This window comes from Canis lupus, chromosome 2 (assembly GCF_048164855.1).
Source record: "Canis lupus baileyi chromosome 2, mCanLup2.hap1, whole genome shotgun sequence".
Classification (NCBI taxonomy): Eukaryota; Metazoa; Chordata; class Mammalia; order Carnivora; family Canidae; genus Canis; species Canis lupus.
Genome location: NC_132839.1, coordinates 72,773,552 through 72,796,011, shown reverse-complemented (window position 1 = coordinate 72,796,011; position 22,460 = coordinate 72,773,552). Strand labels below are relative to the sequence as shown.

Sequence of the window (22,460 nt, the reverse complement as noted above, 5' to 3'; positions counted from 1 at the left end):
TAAGGCAGGTGGCCTGGGCCTGGTGGCCTGGTTCCCCACCAGCCTGCTTGTCTCTGCTCCCCTTTTGGGTGGCTATTCCTATGGCCCCTTTTCTATGTGAAGAGGCTGAGGTGTAGAGCAGTTATGTGGCTTGGCCGAGGTCACACAGCTTGCCTGTGGGAGCCGTGTGCCCATCCTAACGTCTTGTCCCAGACGCTGCGCTTTCTCCACTCTGCAAAGTTGTTGATCTCAACTGGCTATCACTTTTCGGTTGGCTGATCAAGGCAGTATTGTGTTGCGCTGCTTCCACACCGGCCCGTGCGTGGGGGGCCCTCCCAGATACGTATTAAATAACACCGCAGATATTCCATCCTAAGGGCTTTATCCATAGGGGATTGTGTCGAAACCACCCTTAGTAAAGCACTGGTGTTCTTTTCAGAGCTGGCTGTGTGCCTTAGATCAGACCGCATTTATTTCTAAATCCCGAGATGATAGAGGAATCACCGTAGCCGAAGCTCTTGTAGTCTTTGTCCATTAACAAAACCTCAGTGTTGGGGGGCATTCCCCTTTTAAAGCCTGCCTCAGTTTCCCAGGGCTGCTGTAATGAAGGACCACAGACTGGGTGGCTAAAGCAATCAGGAATTCATTGGCTTATAGTTTTGGAGGTGGGAGGTCTGAGATCCAGGGGTCAGTCTGGAGGCGCATGGGGAGGAGTTTAGGGAGGAGCCGTGCTTGCTCCTTCTGGGCGCTCATGGCTGTAGGCAGTCCACGACATTCCTGAGCTCCTGGGTTCTTCCCTGCAGCGTCTGCCCTCCACCGCCACCCAGCCTTCTCTCTCTGTGTCCATGCTACTCTTCCTCTCTTCTTCTGCGTCGTCGTCATCTTCTCCTCCTCCTCCTTCTTCTTCCTTTTTAAAAATATTTTATTTATTTATTCATGAGAGACACACAGAGAGAGAGGCAGAGACACAGGCAGAGGGAGAAGCACACTCCCTGCAGGGAGCCCGATGCAGGACTTGATCCCGTGACCCCGGGATCATGCCCAGAGCTGAAGGCAGAAGCCCAACCACTGAAACACCCAGGTGTCTCTCTTCCTCTCTTCTAAGGACGCTGTCAGGAGGGCCACCCTGCTCCTGTGTGACCTCCTCCTACTGATTATATCAGCAACACTTTTCCAAATGACATTATATTCTCAGCTTCTAGGAAGGACATGGATTTGGGGGGTGGGGGGGTGACACCCCAGGACAGCACCCTTACTGAGGCAGTTTCCCAGCTGTTGGCTTTGTGTCTGGAATCAGATGAAGCATATGGCCTAGGGCCAAAGCTTGCTCTTCCGTAAGCTTCTTTCTGCTTGGTTTCCTCTAGGGAATGCTGGGCAAACTGGGGACGACTTTGAGGTTTGCATGTAGAGAGGCTAAGGTCCTGTAGAGACTCCAGCAGAGACATCAAGTAACCTGTTCTATGATTCTGGTGCTCCAAGATAAGTCAGGACCTGGGGAATAGGTTGGGGTGTCAGCTGTGTATGGGGAAGTTAATGTCATGGGTGAGGACATGGCTGCCTGGGACAAGGGTACGACTTGGGAAAGGGCAAAGCCTTGGAAACTCCAGACTTTAATGGTGGCCAGAGCAAGGTGAGTCAGTAAGATAGAAACCAAGAAGTCACTGCGGAGGGTTGGAGGGGTGGGAGAGGCTCACGGGCCAGGGAGTGGGTGGCAGGGTCAGATGCTGGTGAGGAGGATGGAGGACAGAAAAAAAGTTGTCCTGTGGGTTTGGGGTCCCAGGGAGCATTGAAAATCTTAGCAAGAGCTATTTTGGTGGAGAAGTAGGGGCTGTGACCAGACAGGAGAGGCTTGGGGAGTGAGTAGGAGATGAGACTCACCAATTCTGTGAAGGAGCTCAGCTGTAGAGGTGAGGCGGCTGGGGGTGCCTGGAGGTCAGGGTTTTATTTCCTTTCATTCAGGTGAGAGAGACGTGAGCATAGATATATCTCACCAGTAAGTGTCTAGTTGGCCATATAAGTCATTGAACCCATAACTTTGCTGCTCCTCTGTGCTCAGGGCAGCAGGACCTGGGCTGTGCTCTGTGGTCTCCCTCTGTCCCGAGTTTTCTGGGCTCAGCTGACCCAGGTCTGTGGTCCTGCTTCACCTTTTTCCTGGGCCTCAGGCCAACGAGGGAGAGATCTTCCTGGTTGCGAACCCCTAGATTGATTGCTTTTTCTTTCTCTTTTGCAGATGGACGAGATTAGAGGGAAAGACCGTGTGATTCTGGCCTTGGAGAAGGAACTTGGTGTACAGACTGGTCAGACCCAGAAGCTACTCCTTCAGAAGGAAGCTTTGGATGAGCAGTTGGTTCAGGTCAAGGAGGCAGAACGGTACCACAGCAGCCCAAAAAGAGAGCTCCCCCCCGGGATAGGGGACATGGCTGAGCTCATGGGCGTCCAGGTGAGGGGGACGGTGGCAGGTGCAAGCCACCCGAGTCTCATGGCTGACCACCACCTGTTCTTCTTTCTATCTATTGGTCATCCTTCCGGTCACCTTGCCTGCCTGCCTCCTCTCACCCTCCCTGCCTTCCATCCATCCATCTGTCCATCCCTCCCCAAACTGGCTGGCATTCACTATGTGCAAGGCCCAGTGTTAGGCCTGGGGATAAGAGGTGAGCATCTGGCTGCTTTTGCCTCCAGTGGTCTTGAGCTCAGTGGACAAGAAAGAAATGAAGACAGTGCCAGGTGTGCAGTAGGAGTGAGGAAAGGGGCCCAGTCTTGAAGTCAGGGTCCTGCAAAATGGATAGGGGCCTAGCCAGCCGGAAGGGGCTTTGGGGGCAACAGCTTGGTGCTTAACCTGCACAGTCGAGGCTGAAGCAGCATGTACTCATTCATTCATACATTCACTCATTCACCAAAGGGTTGAAAGTCTGTCGTGTATGCTCTGTTCAGACATCAGTATGAGGTGCTGGCATTTCAGTGGCCAGCAAGATTGGGCCCAGTGGGTCTTGAAGAATGTCCTAGCACATCCATGATGTGCCTTTGTAAGAGAGGCACAGTGGGCAAGGGTTCAGACATGAAGGTCCCCAGAGACTACATTTGGCTGTTCAGGAGCCATTGGAGGGTCTTGAAGTCTTGTCACTTGGAGGTGAAGTCTTCCCACAAGTCCCTGTCATGGCCTGGGGTGTCATCTATGTGGCTGAACTTCAGGGAACCCCGTGTGGTGTCGGGCCTCCCGATGAGGAGCTTGCTGTCATGTCCTGTGGGTTTTCTGGGAGTGCTTGGAGTCATTTAAGCTTCTTCAAAGCACATTTGTATCTTGCCTTTTTTTTAGGATCAACATATGGACGAGCGAGATGTGCGGCGATTCCAGCTAAAAATTGCTGAGCTGAACTCGGTGATACGGAAGCTGGAGGACAGAAATACCCTCCTGGCAGATGAGAGGAATGAACTGGTAATCAGCCGCCAAGAGGCAGATGGTGCCTTATAGGGTGTGAGAAAGCTGCCCCAGGGCTGCAAAGCCCACCTTGAGCACATAGCTAGTGTGGAGGCCTTCTGGTTTTCTTCACTTTTTTCTCATTAATTTCTGGTTAAAAATCTGATACACGCTCAGTGAAGAAAGCTGCTCCTGCCCTGTGTTTCTATAGGAATTTGCCCTGAGCAAACAGGCAGAGATGTGGGGTGTGTGGAGAGGATGTTCACTGCAGTGTTGTTTATGCGAGCGACCAAAACTGACCCAAAATGAAACAAAAGCCCAATTGTTCAACATTCAAGTATTGGGCAACATAGTTATGGGCCACTTATGCAGTACAATGTGTGCCACCATTAAGAATGACAAAAAAGATCCTATTTACTTGCCATGGAAATTGGCTCGCAGTAAATTAATTGACAAGCAGTTTACAGAGCAAAGATACATTGTCATCGTGCTGGACATGGGACGTTGCTTTACGTAGTGTGATTACAGATCATTTTTATTCTTTGCATCTCTGATAACTTCCTTTTGCATAAAAGTTGATGTATTTCTAATTTTAAAGATAATGAACAGGTACTTTAGGTTAAAAAAGTAAACCTATAGTAAAAAGAGAGGTTTCTTGAATATGTGTAAATTTGCCGGATAAAGAGCTAAATGAATTTTTATGTAATGGGAGCCAGTACCTAAACTTCTTGACAAACACCTCATCATATTCCTGTTGATTCTAAATTTTATTAGGAAAGTAAATGCCTCTCTCATATTTGAAAAACACAGGAGATCAACAGTGTTACTGAGTGTCACCTTTTCAGTTTTAACAGGATTAAATAAATCTATTTCCTTCGAGTATTTTTAGGGGGATATTTGTAAATGGCTTCAATCAGACTGTACATCTAATATTAGATATACACTTTACATTTAAATATTCAGTAGCTAAAAAAAAAAGTCCCTCATGTGCTATATAATAGCTTACTAATAAGATTAGAAATACATGTAGCTTGCTGGAAACAATTCCGAGTACACTGAAGTATTTAAAGCAAAAATTGACCTGCTAGCCAGTGGGTCTTAAAATCTTGAATTAAGCAGGTCTTGAAATCTTGCTCTTAAAATCATGAAATAACCACTCTTAGCGGTTTGAGGTGGTTCTTACATGGTTTTAATGCTTGTACAAACATGTTCGGGTTCCTTTGCAGTTACAAACATGCCACCCAGAAGATACATTTCCATCTTTATCACCTGACCCTTTATTTTTGTGGGGTAGAGTTCCAGAAGTAGAACGTATGGGTCAAAGGTCCATTTTATATTTGAATGGATGCCACCCGATTATTTTATCTTAACTTTACAGCCTGGTCACCAAAATCCGGGATCTGTGGTCAGTCCCTATGTTTGAGTCATAGTACCAGCACTTTCTGCATGCCCCCCCCAACCCCCAGCACAGCGCCCCGCCTCTTTGTGGTCAGTTTCTTTGTCTATGAAATGGGGATGGGTCTCCCTCCTTGGGTTGTGCTGAGGGTTGAACAAGCCTGGCGGGGCTTCCTGCAGTTTGTTCTAGAAGGCAAACGGGACCAGAGAGCACTCCTGCTTTGAAGCTCTTGAGGGCCAGGGGTAGAAATTAAATGATAGAGCTCTCCAGCTCCCTAGACCAGGCCCCACCATGCACCCCCTTCCTCCGCCCATCACCCCACATTCTCTGTTCCCTCTGAGAATACTGAACAAGCTGTGTTCTTGTCCACTCTGAACCTCTGAGCATGTGGTTTCCCTGCCTGCCATGTCTGCCTGCACTTGTCTCACTGCGTTCGTACCTCTTTTACTGCCTCTGCCCTGTTCTTCCGTCTGTTGGAAGGGCACCCTGTTGTGCCATCCCTTTGACTCAGCTCCAGTCCCAAGAGGGGCTCCCTGGACACCCCACCAGTTGTCAGGACTCAGGGAGCACCTCCAGAGCTAATGCCTACCCTACTTATCTTTGTACCCCCAGCACTGAGTCTGGCACAGAGGGGGGTCCAGTGCCCACTTGTCGTCTGAAGAAGACAGTTTTCTGCTAGGTCTGCACTTGGAGAGGAATGGTGGCCAGGAGCAGCTGGGTCAGGGGACTGAGTTTCATGCCTGTGACTCCTGACCTCTGGGGGTTATGCCCAGAGGTGAAGGGAGTGCACACCTGTAGGACAGGGTGCCCTGAGGCAGGTCTGTGGGTCTCCCCGGTTCGACTGTAGCCTCCTCCTCTTGCCTTCCCCAGGGCCCTCTGAGCCTCAGGTAGGACACTGTGTTTGGGAGTCAGGTGTCTGTGGGATCTTTTGGGGGTTTGTACCATCCAGGAAATGTGGTCCCAATGATGGCAGCCCCAGTCCCAAGGAAGGCCCAGAATGGATGTGTGACATCAGCAGTTCACTGGGTCTGAAAACCACTGGCCGCCTGTATCTTTTTGATCACAGCTGAAACGCTCCCGTGAGACCGAGGTCCAGCTGAAGCCCCTTGTGGAGAAGAACAAGCGAATGAACAAGAAGAATGAGGATTTGCTGCAGAGTATCCAGAGGATGGAGGAGAAAATTAAGAACCTCACAAGGGAAAATGTGGAAATGGTGAGTCACAGGCCACCTGGGACCAGCCTTGTGTTCTTGTGTCCGGCTGGGGTTCTCCAGCCCCTGACCCTCACGGTCCACATTCTGCCCCCAGCCCCTGCCTCCCCTGGGAAGCTCGTGAGGGGTCTCAGCCCATCCCCACTGCTCCTGCTTCTCTGAGACCCACAGTGCTCTGGGCTCTGTGCCTGGAGGGAGGACGCCAGGCAGCACCCCGCCGCTGGGGCTGCACCTCCACCCTGCTGGCTGCCACACCCCTGTCCTTAGACACACCCCTCATTCCCTCTGCATCTCATTGCCCTCATCCAGAAAGTGGGCATGGAAATATCAGCATTGCGGGGTTGTCTGGAGGATGGAGTGGTGCCAGAGAAAGGCCTCGCAGAATACCTGGCTCTTGTGCAAGCTCAGGAGGTGAAAGCAGTGGCCATCTTTGCATAAGGCATTTGCATTTGCTCCAACAGAGTGGTTCACCTTTGTGGTCAGGGTGGTGTCTTGTATTTGATGGTCTGTGGAAGAGGCTGAGGTTGATTGTGCAAGGCAGCGTTGGTCACCCCACTTACGATGACAAGCCTGAGGCTCTGTGGGGTGTGGTGTCCTCCTCCCAGGACCCCCTTGCAGGCCCTGGTGAGGGTGTGTGATTGCCGGTGGCCTGCTTGCCTGTCCAGCTTCCCTGCTCAGCCACGTGCCTGCCCAGCCCTTTCTGTCAGCAGTGGGCACTGCTGGCCCTGCCCCAGGCTCGCTTCTGGTCCATATCTGTCGCTTCCTCCAGCCTGGGGACAGGGTGGCCATCATCTCTCCTTCCATCCCATATCCCTGAGCTCACAGCCCGTGCCCTGTGGTGAAGCTGCCAGCCAGGCATCCCTGCGATGCTCTCTCCCTCTGGCTGCAGAAAGAAAAGCTGTCGGCCCAGGCATCTCTGAAGCGGCACACTTCCTTGAATGACCTCAGCCTGACCAGGGACGAGCAGGAGATCGAGTTCCTGCGGCTGCAGGTGCTGGAGCAGCAGCACGTCATTGATGACCTCTCGCTGGTACGTTCATGCTTGGCGACACCCCTGGACGTGGCGCCAAGTGACAGCATGTTGGGAATGCGTTGAGGCTCCAGGGTGTGGCTGCTGCAGCGGGCAGGGTCTCATGGAGCTGGTCCTGGGCACCTTCTGCTTTGTTCCTCCAGAAAGCAGCCTCGACTTCATGTAAAGGACACCACGGGTGCCTGGAAGCAGTTGCCATGACTACTCTTTTTCTTGAAACTTCTCCCCGATTTGCTGTCATTAAAAGGCAGCATCAGGCAGACTTGAGAATGAGTCTTCTGGCCTCTGCAGAGTGGGCACAATTTGTCCCTGAGAAGTCTGGGTCTTTTTTGTTTTTGTTTTTGTTTTTAGCTCTGTTGTTGCAGACCATGGACTTGAAAGCCCGAACCTTATAATCGGATGAGAATTTGAAGAGCTGGCTTAGCCTGTGTGTGTGTGTAAGATTAAGGGGAGATGACTATGTCCTAGTAGGTGGAGTATTCTATCCAGAGAGTTCTTAGGTGTCGGTGAAAGGAGCTTAGGCACCGTAAGGGAGCATTTGTAGTAAGCTGCAGTTGGATCTCAGAAGCAAACTGTGATCTGATTGCCCAAGAGGGAATGTGGTGGTTCCATTCATGGGTCTTCCAAGAATAGAAAAGCCAGTGATCAAATTCTAGAAAAAGCTTTGACCATAATTATCAAGGTCACTTTGCTGGCCTATCTTCCTCTCTCTTTAACTCCTTCCCTCCTTACTTCTACTCACTAATCCATTCTCCCTCCTATCCTTTCATCCATCTTCTTATCCACCCATACTCCCATGTTCCCATCCTCCTTCATCCCTTCTTCCTTTCTTGCATCTGTCCGTCCATCTATCCATCTGTCCATCCATCCATCCATCCACCTTCCCATTTTCCCCTCCTTTCTTCCGTCTGTCCATCCATTCATCCATCCACTCATCTTTCTTCATTACACAAAGACTTGATACAGCATAAGATGAAAACACACCTTCGATAAAATAAAGATACAGTTCAAAGAGGAGTAATAAACCAATGAGACTAGAGGAAATAAAGATAGCCACATCCATTGAGATGAGGAGGGACAAATGGGTGGACCATATGGGCTATAACCAAGCACCAGATTTGTCTCTGGGTTTCCTGGCAGCCAAGGGGAAGAGCAGGGCTTGGTTAGAAGGGAGAGATGTCCTGCTTTTGCCTAGGGCAGAAGGTTGCCACTCCTTCTACTGCTCTGCAGACACCATTGCTACTGACAGCAGCCACTATGTGGCCACAGGCTCCTGTTTCTTTCTTGGGGCCACACTGCATAATAGGTTCTATCCCCATAGAACAAAGGAGGAACCTGAAGTCAGAGAAATTAAGTGTATCACCTGGTCTGGAGGAGGCCCATTGGGATCTGGTCTCAGCTCAGGCTGAGCTTAAAGCCACAAGCTATTTCATTCTGGGCTCTGTCATTGACAGTGCAGATATCACTAGTCGACACTGCCTAGTGCTGTACAGCTTCCAGCTCCCAAAGCAGACAGGCTGGGGCTTTCAGGATTGGCAATTTTTTTTTTTTTCAAGATAGTCCCAGTCTTGTTAAGGGCTTCAGTAGACAGGGTGGCTCTGTAGCTTGCAGTTTGGGGAAGTGGCTGTCACTCAAGTGCTCAGAACTTGGACTGACCTGATGCGCCAGGTAGTGTTGGTTGGTATGACATGAGGCTGGCTGCAAATGTCAATGGTTGTGTCTCCTTCTAGGAGAGGGAACGGCTGTTGCGCTCCAAAAGACATCGCGGGAAAAGTCTGAAGCCCCCCAAGGTAAGCCCACAATGGTACAGTGCCTTGCTCTATGGCCCTGCCAGGGTCTGCAGGGCAGATGGCCCAGGAGCGGGGAACCATGAGCAATCTGTAGGAGCCCTCAAGGCAGAGACATTCACATCTCTGCATGTCTGATGGTGAGAAAGCTGTCATAGTGTCTCTCCACGTGACATCAGTCATGGCCATGGACAGTGCTTGTAGTTTACTCATGGAAACCCTACTGGTGAATTCAGTATATAGGCCTCAGGGGCACTCACCAAAATTAAAAGCATAAATACTTAGACCTTTTGAAGGATTTAAAGGACGCTCAGGCTTGGTTTGTAACATCATAGATCCTGTTCTGAAAAAGTCAGGAGCTCTGGGCTTTCTTGGAATAACACAGAACTGTGTTCTCTTTGGAAAATATGGTTCTGTAGAGACAGTGCCCAAATGTCCTGGCAGAGAGAGCACAGCTGGACTGGGAAAATTCAGGTACTGTGACTGGAATAAAAAGAGCAGATTGGAACAGGTGTAAAAAAAAAATTAAAAAAGAAAAAAAACCACTTAGTTTGCTTTTAAACCTGTGAACATTTTTTTCACTGCCACAAAGATGTGGGCCTTCTCTTCTTTCTGTTGGACTGGAAGCTCCTCCAAGTTTATCTTTTGATAGAGATACGGTTGTGGAGAAAGCTTTCTCTAAAGAAAACAGCAGTGCAGATGTGCAACCACATAGCCACAGATGCAAGGCTTTCGTGGCAGTGTGGCAGTAGGGAGTGCCGGGCCTGTGGCAAACTGAGCCCCCAGCAGCAGGAGTTGTCACATGTTCCAGTTGTTTGGGAGAAGTGGGGACCCTTCTGCCTTAGTTTCCCGGGGCAGCTGTAACAAAGAACCCCGATCTAGGTGGCCTAGAACAATACAAACATATTGTCTCATAGTTTTGGAATCTGGAGATCCAAAGTCAAGGTGGTGGTGGGGCTGTGCCCCCTCTGAGACCCGGAGGGGAATCCTTCCTAGGCTCTTTTAGCTTCTGGTGATTTCCTGACACTCTTTAGCATTCCTTGTCTTGCAGTTGCATGACTCCAGCCTCTGCTCCTGTTGTCAGAGGCCGTTTTCCCTGTCTGTCCCATGGCTGTCGTCTTATAAGGACACCAGTCATATCGGATTAGGGGCCTACTCTGCTCCACTATGACCTCCTGTGAACTGAGTGCTGGGGGTAGGGCTTCAACATGTCTTTCTTGGGGGACCCAATTTGCCCCCAAGGCACCTTATTTTATATAAAATCAAGGATTTTATTTATTTATGATTTTATTTATTTACTAGAGAGAGGATGAGCAGGAGTAGGGGCAGAAGGAGAGGGAGAGCAGACTCCCCACTAAGCAGGGAGCCCCACACGGGGCTCCGTCCCAGGACCCTGAGATCATGACCTGAGCCGAAGACAGACGCTTAACTGACTGAGCCACCCAGGTGCCCCAAAATACAAGAATTTTAAATGTTGGCACGATGGTTTGTAGTTCACTCTGTGGCCCAAATAAAATGTCTGTGGCCAAACTTGGACACTTGATAAGTGGTTATGTCTACCACCTCATCTCATCCTCATGGCAACCCCGGAGGATGGTATTGTTTGTCCCATTTGATGGCTATAGGAAGCACGTGGGCGTAAAATATAGAAATAGCTCCAAGAGACAAAGTAAACTGACAAGGTGGAGGTTCAAAGTCAAGTCTTCACGGCCACATCAAGTTGGACGAGCTGTGTGTCTCTACGCACTGACATCAGAAACTCAGAAACGAGGGGTGCTTGGGTGGGTCGGTTGGTTAAGCATCTGGCTCTTGATTTTGACTTGGGTCATGATCTCAGGGTTGTGGGATTGAGCCTCGCACTCAGCGAGGAGTCTGCTGGAGATTCTCTCTCTCCCGCTGTGCCTCCCCGTTTCCTCTCTCTTTCTAAAATAAATAAATATTTAATCGTTTTCTTTTTTTAAAGATTTTATTTATTTATTCATGAGAGACACAGAGAGAGAGAGAGAGAGAGAGAGAGAGGCAGAGACACAGGCAGAGGGAGAAGCAGGGTCCAAGCAGGGGATCTGACATGGGACTGGATCCTGGGACTCCAGGATCAAGCCCAGGGCTGAAGGTGGCACTAAACCGCTGAGCCACCCAGGCTGCCCATAAAATAAATAAATATATTTTTAAAAAAGAAATTCAGAAATGGGAAGTTGCAGGGCAGAACTTGTTTATTTTAAAATATTCACTTTTATTACGGAAGCAACATGACGGCACCAGGGCCTACCTGACAATTACAAGTGGAGCATCACCCACGGTGCCTCCCCACGGCAATCTGTGCTGACATTTTAATGCAACATCCCCAGTCCTTGTTCTCTCCCGTTTTTTTCTTAACAATGTAACTGTAACTGTAGAATATACTTTGCTTTCTGTTTTCTTCCCCCCTAACGTTGTACTACAAAGCATTTATCCATGTTAGGACCTTGACATCATAAATACAAAATTCTATGGCTACATAATCCATTGAGTGGATGGGTCATAAATTTGTTTATCATTGCGTGTGGGGCATGTTTGCTTTCAGCTCCTGTGGCTCTAAATACTGCTGCAGTAAGTAAGTGTGTTGATGCCTATGTAGACGGCTCTTTCTGGGCCAGGTCTACAGTAATCCCTGAGTGTCGAGCGTTCCATGAAGGGACTGGACTTTCTGCTTCTGCAAATGCCACCACAGTGCCTTGCCTTTGTCCAGGAAGCTGCGTCCAGGGTCTGGATTATTCCCATGGGTAGAGTCCCCCAAGTTGGAATACGAATCACAGTGTGTGAAAGCTTTGATGGAGACTGTGGGACCCCCCGTGCTGCCTGGCTGCCAGTAATGTGCATGAAAGCCCTTGTCCCCACCGGGCATGTTGATAAAGCAACAGTCTAGGAGAGCGGCTGATCGCAGTCAGGAGGTGAGGCCAACTCTGAGGTGGCACATTATGGCTCACATGCAAAACCTGGCGGGAAGATTGGAGAAGGTGGTGGGCTGCCTGGAGGCCGTGTCCAATGCCTCTGACATGCACTGTGGGTATGGAGACAGCGCCCCCAAAGCAGGAACAGCTCCATATGTGCAAGCGTTTGACTCACTCCTTGCTGGTTCTGGGGCAGAGTACCTGAAGCTCAGTAAAGAGACTGGGGGAGATGGGCAGGAATGTGTGGAGATGGCCCACACAGGTCTGAAGTTGGAGCAAGCTCTCTCGGTTACAGCCTCTCAGTGTCAGCAGCCGGCAGGCAATAAGCTTTCTGACTTGTTGGCACCCATCTCAGAGCAGATCCAAGAAGTGATAGGCTTCCAGGAGAAGAACCGAGGCAGCAAGTTGTTCAATCACCTGTCAGCTGTCAGCCAAAGTATCCAGGCCCTGGGTTGGGTAGCTATGGCTCCCAAGCCTGGTCCCTATGTGAAAGAAATGAATGATGCTGCCATGTTTCACACAAACCGAGTCCTCAAGGAGTACAAAGATGTCAATAAGAAGCATGTGGATTGGGTCAAAGCTCACTTGAGTATATGGACAGAGCTACAGGCTTACGCTAAGGAGTTCCATACCACCGGACTGGCCTGGAGCAAAACGGGGCCTTGGCACAAGAACTGAGTGGATTGCCATCTGGACCCTCTGCTGGACCAGGTCCTTCTCCTCCCTCACCAGGCCCACCTCCCCCACAAGTCCCCCCCAGTTCAGGCTCAGATGAGTCTGCTTCCTGGTCAGCACTGTTTGCTCAGATGAATCAGGGGGAGAGCATCACACATGCCCTGAAACATGTATCTGATGACATGAAGACTCACAAGAACCCCGCCGTGAAGGCCCAGAGTGGTCCAGTATGAAGTGGCCCCAAACCAGGGTCAGCCCATCCCCCAAGCCAACCACAAAGAAGGAGCCAGCTGTACTTGAACTGGAGGGGAAGCAGTGGAGGGTGGAAAATGAGGAAAATGTTTCCAACCTGGTGATTGATGACACAGAGCTGAAACAGGTGGCTTACATATACTAATGTGTCAACACAACATTGCGAATCGAGGGCAAAATAAACTCCATTACAGTAGGTAACTGTAAGAAACTCGGTCTGGTGTTTGATGACGTGGTGGGCATTGTGGAGACCATCAATAGTAGGGATGTCAAAGTTCAGGTAATGGGTAAAGTGCCAACCATTTCCATCAACAAAACAGATGGCTGCCGTGTTTACCTGAGCGAGAATTCCCTGGATTGCGAGATAGTCAGTGCCAAATCTTCTGAGATGAATGTCCTCATTCCTACCGAAGGCGGTGGCTATAATGAATCCCCAGTCCCTGAGCAGTTCAAGACCCTATGGAATGGGGAGGAGTTGGTCTCCACAGTGACAGAAATTGCTGGATAAGCGAAGTGCCTCTGCCTCACACCATGGGGTAAATCTGTATCAGGACGGTTCTTTTCTAGATTTCCTTTACCTTTCTGCTCTTAAACTGCTTCTCTGCTCCGAGAAGCACAGCTGCCTGCCCTCCCTGAAATATACCTCAGGCTGAGATTTGGGGCCGGAGAGCAGGTCAGCTGATCTTCTGTAGGAAGGTATGGCTTTTCCCTATCGCCCCAACCACACCACCAGTCCGTTCTTAGGGAACGCACACCAGGACTGTGTGGTTTAGCTTTCAGCCTTTGAGGGTTATTTGACCAACAGTCTTTTCCAGAAGAATAAAGCAGTCCCTAAGGATTAACAGATCAGAATGTTCACACAAGTTCATCTTTTTCTAACAATGAGCATGAAGGTAGCAGAGGCTGGTGTGATTCTAGCTGGTTCTTCTAACCAAACTAATTTCTCACTGCTGACCAGTGAGGCAGGGGTTGCCCTGGACCAAAGGCTGAAGTTTGGCCATCTAGCAGCGTTCCAAGCAACGTTGTTTCCTATAAGCTTTCCTTTTATTCTGCATTCCATCCTGGGTGGGCCTGAACCTGGGTGCAGGTTCTCCTGCATCAGCTGCTGGCAGTGCCCTGCACCCAGGCCAGTTAAAGGAGCCTTGGCCCCTTCCTTTCACTGGGGACCCTGCCCAGCACCTTCCTATAGAGACAACTTAGACAAGGAAAGAAAAAAAAAAAAAAAGAGGAAAACACACCATTCCAAGGAATCTGGAATTCCTTCCTCCTTCCGTGCTAGGTACCTGTCCGGCTTCATTGTCTCTGCCCTGTCATGCTCAACTGCTTTTGGTTTCTGTCCGGCCACCTGATTAAAGGACTAAAGTCTCCACTGCAGCCTGGTTTTAGGTTTTATGTAAGAATCTTGCACAGCACTGCTAATGTAAAATACAGTTTTTCTCTCTAGGACACTTATCAAAATATGTAACTTTTTTGATGGGAAGAGACATTGTCCTGTTGGCTTCTATCCATTTCCTGAGGCCTGTGGAAACAAACCTTTATGTACTTAAAGTTATACAAAAAATAGAATAAAATTAATACCAAAAAAAAAGGCAAGAAAAAGCAATTCTGAAAGCATTCAGCTTTACTGAAGAGTCAGATGTGCCTGGCATTATACACCCCATGAAGCTTCTAAGTAGGGTTTTCGGGAAACCCACTGCTGAGCTGTGACTCTGTTTTTCAAACCTGTAAGAATTCAGGGAGTAAGGAAGGATTCTGTTTTTCCTTTTCCTGATTTCTGAATGTGTTTGTGGGAAGAGAACGTTACAAAGGCCTACTATGGATTTGTGGTTCGCTAGGCTTGCGTGGACAGCCGGTGAGGAGGGCAGGAGCTTGTCCTGCTCTCCGTGCGCACCCCGTTCACTGCCTCGGCACAGAGTAGGTGTCTCTGAAGAGCTGTTGACTGAATAAGCAAATTGCTTTTGCTGGCAAAGTGCATTTGCACGATGCAGGATCATCTCAAAAGATGGGGATGTTCGGTCACTAATTGAAATAGTTCAATACCACTAGAAGGCAGAGTTCGGGGGTCCCGTGGGAATATTTCTGAGCTGGTTCAGGGTCTTTTCCACTTGCTGTTTCTATGATCCACAAGCCTATTTTCTTTTTCTCAAGATTCAAGGTAGAGCGGCTTCCCACACATGCACCTACTTAGTCCTGGCATTGTCCGGGGCCAGATGGGGAGCTGAGCAGGTTTTTAATCTCCCAGCGCTGTCTCAGGCCTGGGCAGCTTCCCTGTCTTCCCCCCACAGGCTGCTGGGATTCAGTAGTTCATTGCTCCCCTTAAATACCTCCATCATGCTCTGTCCGTTGGATATCTGTGTACTTTACTGCTTTGCCCGGGGCCTTTGTTTGGCACAATTTTTTGTGCCAGAATTTTCTGGAAGTCTGAAAGCCCATCCTTGCTCTCCAGCTATTGCAAGCTTCCCTGGACTCTTCATTTCCCCTAGAAGGGGCTTCCAGTTCCACACGCACACCCCAGATGCTGTGATGGCAGAGTGGTGGTGGCAGCCCTCATCCCAGGGTGGCCTGCACACCCGAGGGCTGCCAATTCTGTCTCACTGTGCTCCTGGGGACCAGACTGCTGTGGAAGTCTCTGCCCTAGGGCCCTGCTGGTTCAGCTCCCCGCCCCTGCCAATGGGAGGTTGCAGGAGAACCCCGAGCAGTTCTTCAGGCCCTCTCTGGGGAGGGCAGGCTTGCTCTGCAGAAGGTCTGGCATCATGGGTGAGCCCTAAATGCAGCTCGTGCTTTGGGGTGGGCAGCAGATTTGCTGTCTGCAAACTTGCTATCTAGCAACAAGAGCTGTGTCTCCGTAGAGAGCTGAGCATGGGAAGAGGGCTAACATCAGCGCAGTTTGCTCCCGAGCCTTGGTGAAAGTGGGGCTGGGACCTGGGGAGAGGCAGAGACACTAGCCTGGCAGCCACGTGAGAGTCAGCTCTGGCTCCTGGCCTTGTGACATTGACCTCAGGAGCCTGGTTCCTGGTTCTTTTCTTTTTTTTTTTTTTTTTTAAGATTTATTTATTTATTCATGATAGACAGAGAGAGAGAGAGAGAGAGAGAGAGAGAGAAGCAGGCTCCATGCCAGGAGCCCGACGTGGGACTCGATCCCGGGACTCCAGGATCGTGCTCTGGGCCAAAGGCAGGCACTAAACCACTGAGCCACCCAGGGATCCCCCTGTTTCCTGGTTCTTACCACGACCGTCACATCCAGGAGATTCAACAGAGCATCTGCCTCTGTGCCTGACATGTAGTCAAGGCTCCCTAAATTATGATTTCTCCTTCTCCCTTCCCCTTCAATCAGTAGCTTTCCTTTGGAGGGCCTGTTGAGTGCAGATTCCCAGGCCCTGCTCTCTTTCCCTAGGGCTAATTCATGTCCCACTTTTCAAAAGAGAGACCATCTCAGGTAACAGTGAGGTGAGCTTCTGATGCCCTTTAGACAGTGGCCATCCTTTGTGAGAGGCTGGGAAGATTGCTGAGAAGCATCAGAGCACCCCGGGAAGGATGGCTCTTCCTTGGGCCCCAGTGTCCCCTCCTCTCCGAATGGCCCCTGGGGCTGCTGTCACCAGGAAGCAGCTGACACCTGAGGGACTTCTGGGGGGTCACCCATGGTCAGTGTCTGCTGCACCCATTCTCATCAGACACTTGGGGCCTATCTAAACTTGACCTTGTGCCCCCTAAGGCCAAGCCTGCTGCTTCATGGTGGGAAGAACAGGTCACTAGCAGCTGCCCTGGAAGAGAAGCCAATACATGCTGCCTTCCCTGGCTGGGCCTCCCACCCCGGGGCATTTGTCGTCATGTGCCATTCTTTCCACTGCAAAGTAGCCAAAGGAGTCTTGTTTGCCCTGCAGGGTTGTTTCTGCTCAACTTTGTTCCTGGGCCATCCTTTGTCACAGTTCTGTCACCACCCAGCCTCTGAGCGAGGTGTGCTGGATGGCGCATGTCTCATTTACGGGGCTGCATGTGGCATCCAGCGTGGCTCCCCACACCACCCCTGCAGCAGACCCAGTAACATGAATTGAATGAAATGTTAGTCATTTCAGGTCCCCCGCCTACCTGCCTGCCTGCCTGGCTCCCCACGCTTGGCTGGCATGCAGCTGAGGTTGCGTGCAGCGTGTGCTATTCCCTACAGGGGACGAGGGCTTATTCCCTCCAGGATGGGCAGTGACCCTGTCACCTCATTCCCTCCTCCACGGCCTGGCCAGGCCTCACATCAGAAGCCCTGGGCGCTGCTCCTGTGTATGCTGCCTGCTGGGGGTGTGGGCCCTTTAGTGCAGGACTCAGGAAGACTTGAGTCCTGTGGGTAGAACATGGGGACAGTTGTACAGACACAGAGCCTGTGTCCTGGGCCACACGAGGGCAGCTGAGCACCACAGCCATGTACACTGTCCGTGTGTCCCAACCTGGGGCAACATCACAGGTTTCCAGGCAGCAGGAGGAGGATAGAGAGCAAAGCGGGAGGGGGGGGCGGGGGGAGGGCAGGTAGGGCAGGGAGGGCTGCCCGGGCCACCTCATCTGGCCCAGCAGTGACCACAGACATTGAGGCCACACCTGAAGACTTTGGAAGAGACAGAAAGTTAGGGTGGTTCCAGGTATTCCAATGGGCCGGAGACCCCAACTCTGCGCATGAGCGTGAGGGTGAGTCTCAGCCCTCAGTAGAAAAGCTGGCTGGGGGCAGGTGTGTGCCCCCAGGCCCCCTGCCTGGTGTCAGGAGGGGACCCCAGAGCTGGGGAGGGTGATGAGGGGGTTCGAGGCTGAGGCTCTGTGGTTCCAGGCTCTGATTTGCTTGTCCTGGGGTCATGGCAACACTTTCCTGGTTGCCCCCTCTGCTTCCAGCATCTTCCTCCCTCCAGAGCTATCAGAACTATCTTATGAAGACACAAGTCTGGCCTTGCCACCTCCCTCCTACAAACCCTGTGCTGGCTTCCTATTTCCTGGGGGGATGAAGTTGGGGCTCCTTGGCTGACCCACTGGGCCTTGGGGATCTGGCCCTGCTCACTTCCTGCTATACCCTCGTCTACACAGCCTGGCTCCTCTCCCCTGGATTTGCTGTGCCGCCTCATCTCCAGACCCCTAGCTCGGGCCAGCGCCCCTCACCTCCTCTGTTCACTGCCTCCCACCCCCTCAAGATCCGACCTAACCGTCCCCATTTCCTACAAGCCTGCACCCTCCATGGGCAGGCCCTTCCTCTGGGCTTCCTCGGCCCTCTCTTCCTCCTGCCCTGGCACATGGCTTACTGTCTGTTTTTTCAGTCTCTGCATCTGTTTCTCCTGAGGCTCGGTGCCCAGAGGCCTCAGAGGATGCTGGTGGTTGAATGGGGTTGGTGGCAGCGTGGAAAGCAGGCAGCAGTGCTGCTCACCCCCTCCCATCACACATCCCTCTGGTCATTATCATCGGCACTGAAGAAGCTCAGGTGACAGGGCGCAGGGGAGTGTCTCCACTCTTAGTAGGTCCAGGAGCCAACAGGATGGGCAGGACACGTTTCTTGGTTGCTAAAGCCAGGAATACATTTGCCAGGCAAAGGTGGTCTCTGTTATCTCTTGAGAGTCCAGGTGCAGAGCAGCTTGGAGAGAAAGTAGCCCCAGGCTTCTCCTAGAGCACCACAGCTCACAGATAGCATGGTTTCTAGGATCATCTCCCCCTCGCCCATTAGCCAAGGTTCTTTCTATTGTGAATATCAAAAACTGAAAGTCATTTAAGAAGGGAAGGGAATTTATATAACTGAGAAGTCTAAGGGGGCTGGTTTCAGGCACAGCTGGATCCAGATCCTTACACAATATGGCCTGGAACCTGTCTCTTCACCTTCCTACTCTGCTTTCCTCGTGGGCTGGCCTCTTTCTCAGGTGGGCTCTCCCCATGGGGTGGCCCAGTGGGCTTCAGCAGCTATAAGCTGGTGTGACACCTGCCTAGCGATTTCTGTGGCAGGAGGGCATCTCTCCTCAGTGGTTCCAGCAAAAGCCCCAGGGCGGGTGCTGCTTGGCTCAGTGTGGTCACAGGCTTATCCTTGAACCAGTCCCCACTCTGCCTGGGGAGCAGCTCATTTGGAAACATGAGTGAAAGGCTTAGTGGGGTACTATGATGTGGTTACATAGCACACATCATGGATACTTTGGAAGGAGCGTTATTGAAATTGAAATCTATACATGAACTTGATTGTATTTTTCTTTTTGTGATTGTCCTTTGCCTTTTCATCTTGCTCGAATACTTTTCAAAGTATAACCCATTTTCCTTTTTAATGGTATTACCTATCCATTTTTTCCAACATGTGGGATTTTAAATTTTGATGTTATGCCGAGAGAAGCTTCTCCAAGAAACTCAGGCTCTTGTGGCCTGCCCTGCTGCAGTCTTCATGTGGATCGTGTTTGGTCAGTCTGCTTAAATGGCCAAACCAATGCTGAAGGAAAGATTGCTGAGAAACTCATGAGTTTAGCTAGTCTGGGACACACTTAGGGTGGCTGTGGGATGGACAGAGAAATAGCCCAAGCATGCGAGGCAGGAAGCGCCTCCTCGGTGTTGGCTCTGGTCCTAAAGAAAGCTCTCTCCGTGTCACGGTTGCTAGTGCTGCTCCCAGGGGCCTGGTGATCACCCAGGGACCCAGGACCTGTGGCAGAGCATTGACGCAGGGCAACCCCCAGAGAATTAGCCAGCACAGCAGTGGTCCTGTGTGGCTACTGTGCCAGCCCAGCCCTTGGAAACCAGCTGCTCTCAGCCCCTGGGTCCGCCCAGGAGCCTGAGCTCAGAGCTCCGTGGCACAGGAGTCTGCAGGAAGCCTTGGACACTGCAGGCCAGGTGCAGTGGAGGGCAGGAGAATGTTCTGGGGGAGAAGTGGTGCTTCCCCCTAGGACTGGAGAGAGGCCTGGAAGCAGGTGCCAGTGAGGCTGCCTGGGGCCCCCCCGGCACACACGGGCCAGCGGCCGGGCTCTGCCTCCATGCCCGGCGATGGAGTACATCCTCTTCGTGCTGTACTTCTCCTTCTTTCTCTGCCTCTGTGCCCTGGTGTGCCTGTACTTTTCCGGCTGCCAGGAGATGACCTACAAGCATGAAGGTAAGCGGCTGGCTCTGGGAGTTGGCGGTCCTGAGAAAGGATGCACGGTCCCAAACTGGAAAGCCTCTTCTTGCACCAGCAGCTGTCAGGAGGGACACGACACGAGGGGGACAGGAAGCAAGGGGGCTCGGAGGCTGGAGTCCATGGGGGGCGGCTTATTTTGGAGGCACCTCTTTTCCTCTCAGCTGAGAAGGACACCTCTGCATATTCAAGGTGTAAATGGAGCAGACACATTTGTTTTTCATTTTTGCTCAAATTGCATCTTAAAAATTTGGGTTGGTTCATAAAAAGGAGTGGGCAAGGCAAGACCCTGGGGGTGAGCAACATGGAAGTCAGGAGGAACGAGCTTCCAGAAGGTGTGCTGCGCTGAGCCGAGTCTTTTCCTCGGGAAAAAATGCCCAGGGAATCTGAGAGGTGGACGGAAAACCTGACAGCTGCCCCAACCCTTGACTCTTTCTTAAAGAGCCAAGCGTTAGAGGAAACTGTTTTCTAGGTGATTCCGTCATTCTTCCGAGGCCGGTGCTGTTTTCACATAGAGTTTGAAAAGACGGCAGAAGGCAGCCGTCGCCGCGTCGTCAAAGAAGCCATCCCCAGATCTTCACTTGAGGCCTGAAAATGCCTTTTTATGTCTTGTTTTTATTAACAAAGGCATAAATATATGTGGTGCATCTTGGCTTCCCATATAATACAATCACTTAAAAAAAAAACAAAACCAAGACTAACCCAACCCATATTGTAGACAAGGTTGGGGGGTTCTTAGGCCACTCGCTGCTGCCGCTGGGGATGTTGTGTCTGCTGGGGTGGGGAGGGGTCCTTGGGATTTGCCTCCTGCTGTGAGAGGGACATAATGGGAATGCCCTTTTGGGTTTCACGCCCCGTCAGAGCCACATCCTGCCTCCCTCACTGCAACATGCTTCCCTGGAGTCTCGGTCTCCGGGGCCACATTGGACTTCAGAGGGCCCCACTTGGGCCGGGGCGCTAGGCTGTTGACAAAGGCACCGCTACCTTAAATGCACATCTGCAGCATCTGTAGTGAATGCCCTGTTTGGGGCCCGGTGAGTGAGGACCTAAGTCGCCGTCCCGCAAGGTTTCAAGAAGCCCATCATCCTGGGTAACGAACACTGAGTCGTGAGCCCCCAGAATGGTCCGTGATGCTGACCATCCTGCTCGTGTCCTGATGGTTTGGAGAGAGTGTGGTGGGATGGTTCCTGGCGCTTTGTCAGTGTGCGTCCCTGCTGGCTGCCAGTGACACCGTGGCTGATGCAGTCCTGTCCCCAGAGGCCTCGCATTTAGCAGTGTTTACAAGAAATAAGGTTGGGTGAATGGCTGCCCAGAAAAATGTGGAGCCTGGAGCTCGGGGAGGTAAGCCGTGTGTGTGCGCAGAGGAGCTTTGAGTGTCACATACCTGTCACTCCTACAGGTGCCATTGTCACCATCGGGATGTCATGGTCACTCACTGCTCCCTGGAAATCATCTAGAGCGTTTTTGATGCCTGAATTCAAGCGAAGTGTCTCCCCTGGAGAGGGGACTGGAGCATAGGACTGTCTCCAACCTCTACTTAGGATAAGAAGTCATTTGAAATCGATGGAGCCTAATAGGTCCCCATAGTTCTACCTGCTAAACTCACCTGGGCTGTGGGACCAGGTGGTTGCCCTAACTGGTGCTGGCTAAGAGAATGAAGGGAAGGGCTGTCACGTGCCAGCCTAAATCTGTGGGCAAACACGTTAGTTTAGCTTTGAGCTCATTAATGAAGACATGTTCGTGAATACGCATTTAGCAACCAGCATTTATTGAGTGCGCCGGGCTCTGGCCCACAGCGGAGAATAAAAAAGCCCATGGAGCCCACCGCTCATGGAGCAAAATCCCCATCCTCGTGGATGCCTCCAGCAAAACCTCTCAGGAAACTCTACTTCTACCAGAGGACAGGACGAGCCACTCTGTCTCCTTTTCCCTTCCTGTTGGCGGAATTATTCCTTAATGATGTTACTAATTGTGTTACCAACCACATTTTTCTTACATGTGGATGCCTGAGGTTGTAGACACATGCCGGCTTAAACAAGCAGAGTGGGGGGTGCCCTCACTGTGCACCCTGCCGTCCTGATCCCTCGTGGGATGAGGAGAGGGGAGGGGGCTCTGGATGAAGCCGGGTTCTGGATGAATCAGCGGGAGCCTGGGGCTTGGCTCCGGATTGGGTTATGGTTCTTTCCTTGTGGTTGTGAAAAGTATTCATCGGTTGTGAAAACAAATAAAAATCCTGCCTAATCCTTCCTAGGGGCTATTTTGGAGGGAAAAAAAGCCGATGTCCCTAAAACATAGGGAGTTGATCTGGTGATTGTGGGTTGCTGTTTGCAGCCCCCAGGGGCCCGCAGCTCCTTGTGGAGGGGAGCATGCCTGGTTTTAATCCTGTTGTGTTTTCCCCGGGCCCCAGCCAGTGTCTGACCCATAGAAGGTGCTCCGTCGGGTGTTTGTTGAACGAACGTATGCGTAAATGGCTGAACGAGGCCCCATATATCATGGTATTTGGGGTGGGAGAAGTGCTGGGTGGGGTGACCGGGAAGCCGGCACACAGAGTGCTAAAATTGCCTCTGACTGAGTGGGGTACGAGGGTCCCTTACACTCTTCCCTCTAATGTTTTAAGTATTCCAAGCTTTCTGTAATAAAAAGTTAAACAAAAGTTGCCTGTTAGTGCAGGTACGGTAAGGACCTGGAGC

General features: G+C 51.2%; 2 protein-coding genes and 1 pseudogene across 7 annotated transcripts in view; all 3 read left to right on the top strand.

Annotated features, from left to right (window-relative positions):
* JAKMIP1 (janus kinase and microtubule interacting protein 1) overlaps positions 1-22,460 on the top strand; it is a 140,596-nt gene that overhangs the window by 80,393 nt on the left and 37,743 nt on the right. For all 6 annotated transcript variants that reach the window (XM_072806614.1, XM_072806585.1, XM_072806611.1 and 3 more), the window contains 5 exons: positions 2,210-2,419; positions 3,293-3,412; positions 5,857-6,003; positions 6,890-7,030; positions 8,761-8,820. In XM_072806614.1, the coding sequence (XP_072662715.1) occupies positions 2,210-2,419; positions 3,293-3,412; positions 5,857-6,003; positions 6,890-7,030; positions 8,761-8,820 (678 nt within the window). The remainder of the gene's footprint in view (positions 1-2,209; positions 2,420-3,292; positions 3,413-5,856; positions 6,004-6,889; positions 7,031-8,760; positions 8,821-22,460) is intronic.
* Positions 11,474-13,441, top strand: LOC140610497 (adenylyl cyclase-associated protein 1 pseudogene; annotated as a pseudogene).
* Positions 17,245-21,227, top strand: LOC140610865 (uncharacterized). Its single transcript, XM_072787363.1, has 2 exons — positions 17,245-19,882; positions 21,170-21,227. Exons 1-2 carry the CDS (start codon positions 19,644-19,646, stop codon positions 21,225-21,227), a joined length of 297 nt encoding a protein of 98 aa, XP_072643464.1. The 5' UTR covers positions 17,245-19,643.

Coding starts and splice junctions, on each gene's coding strand:
- LOC140610865 (XM_072787363.1), top strand. CDS start 19,644: ATGGAGTACATCCTCTTCGTGCTGTACTTCTCCTTCTTTCTCTGCCTC. Junction 19,883..21,169: donor GGAAGCAAGGGGGCTCGGAG/GCTGGAGTCCAT, acceptor TCACTCCTACAG/GTGCCATTGTCACCATCGGG.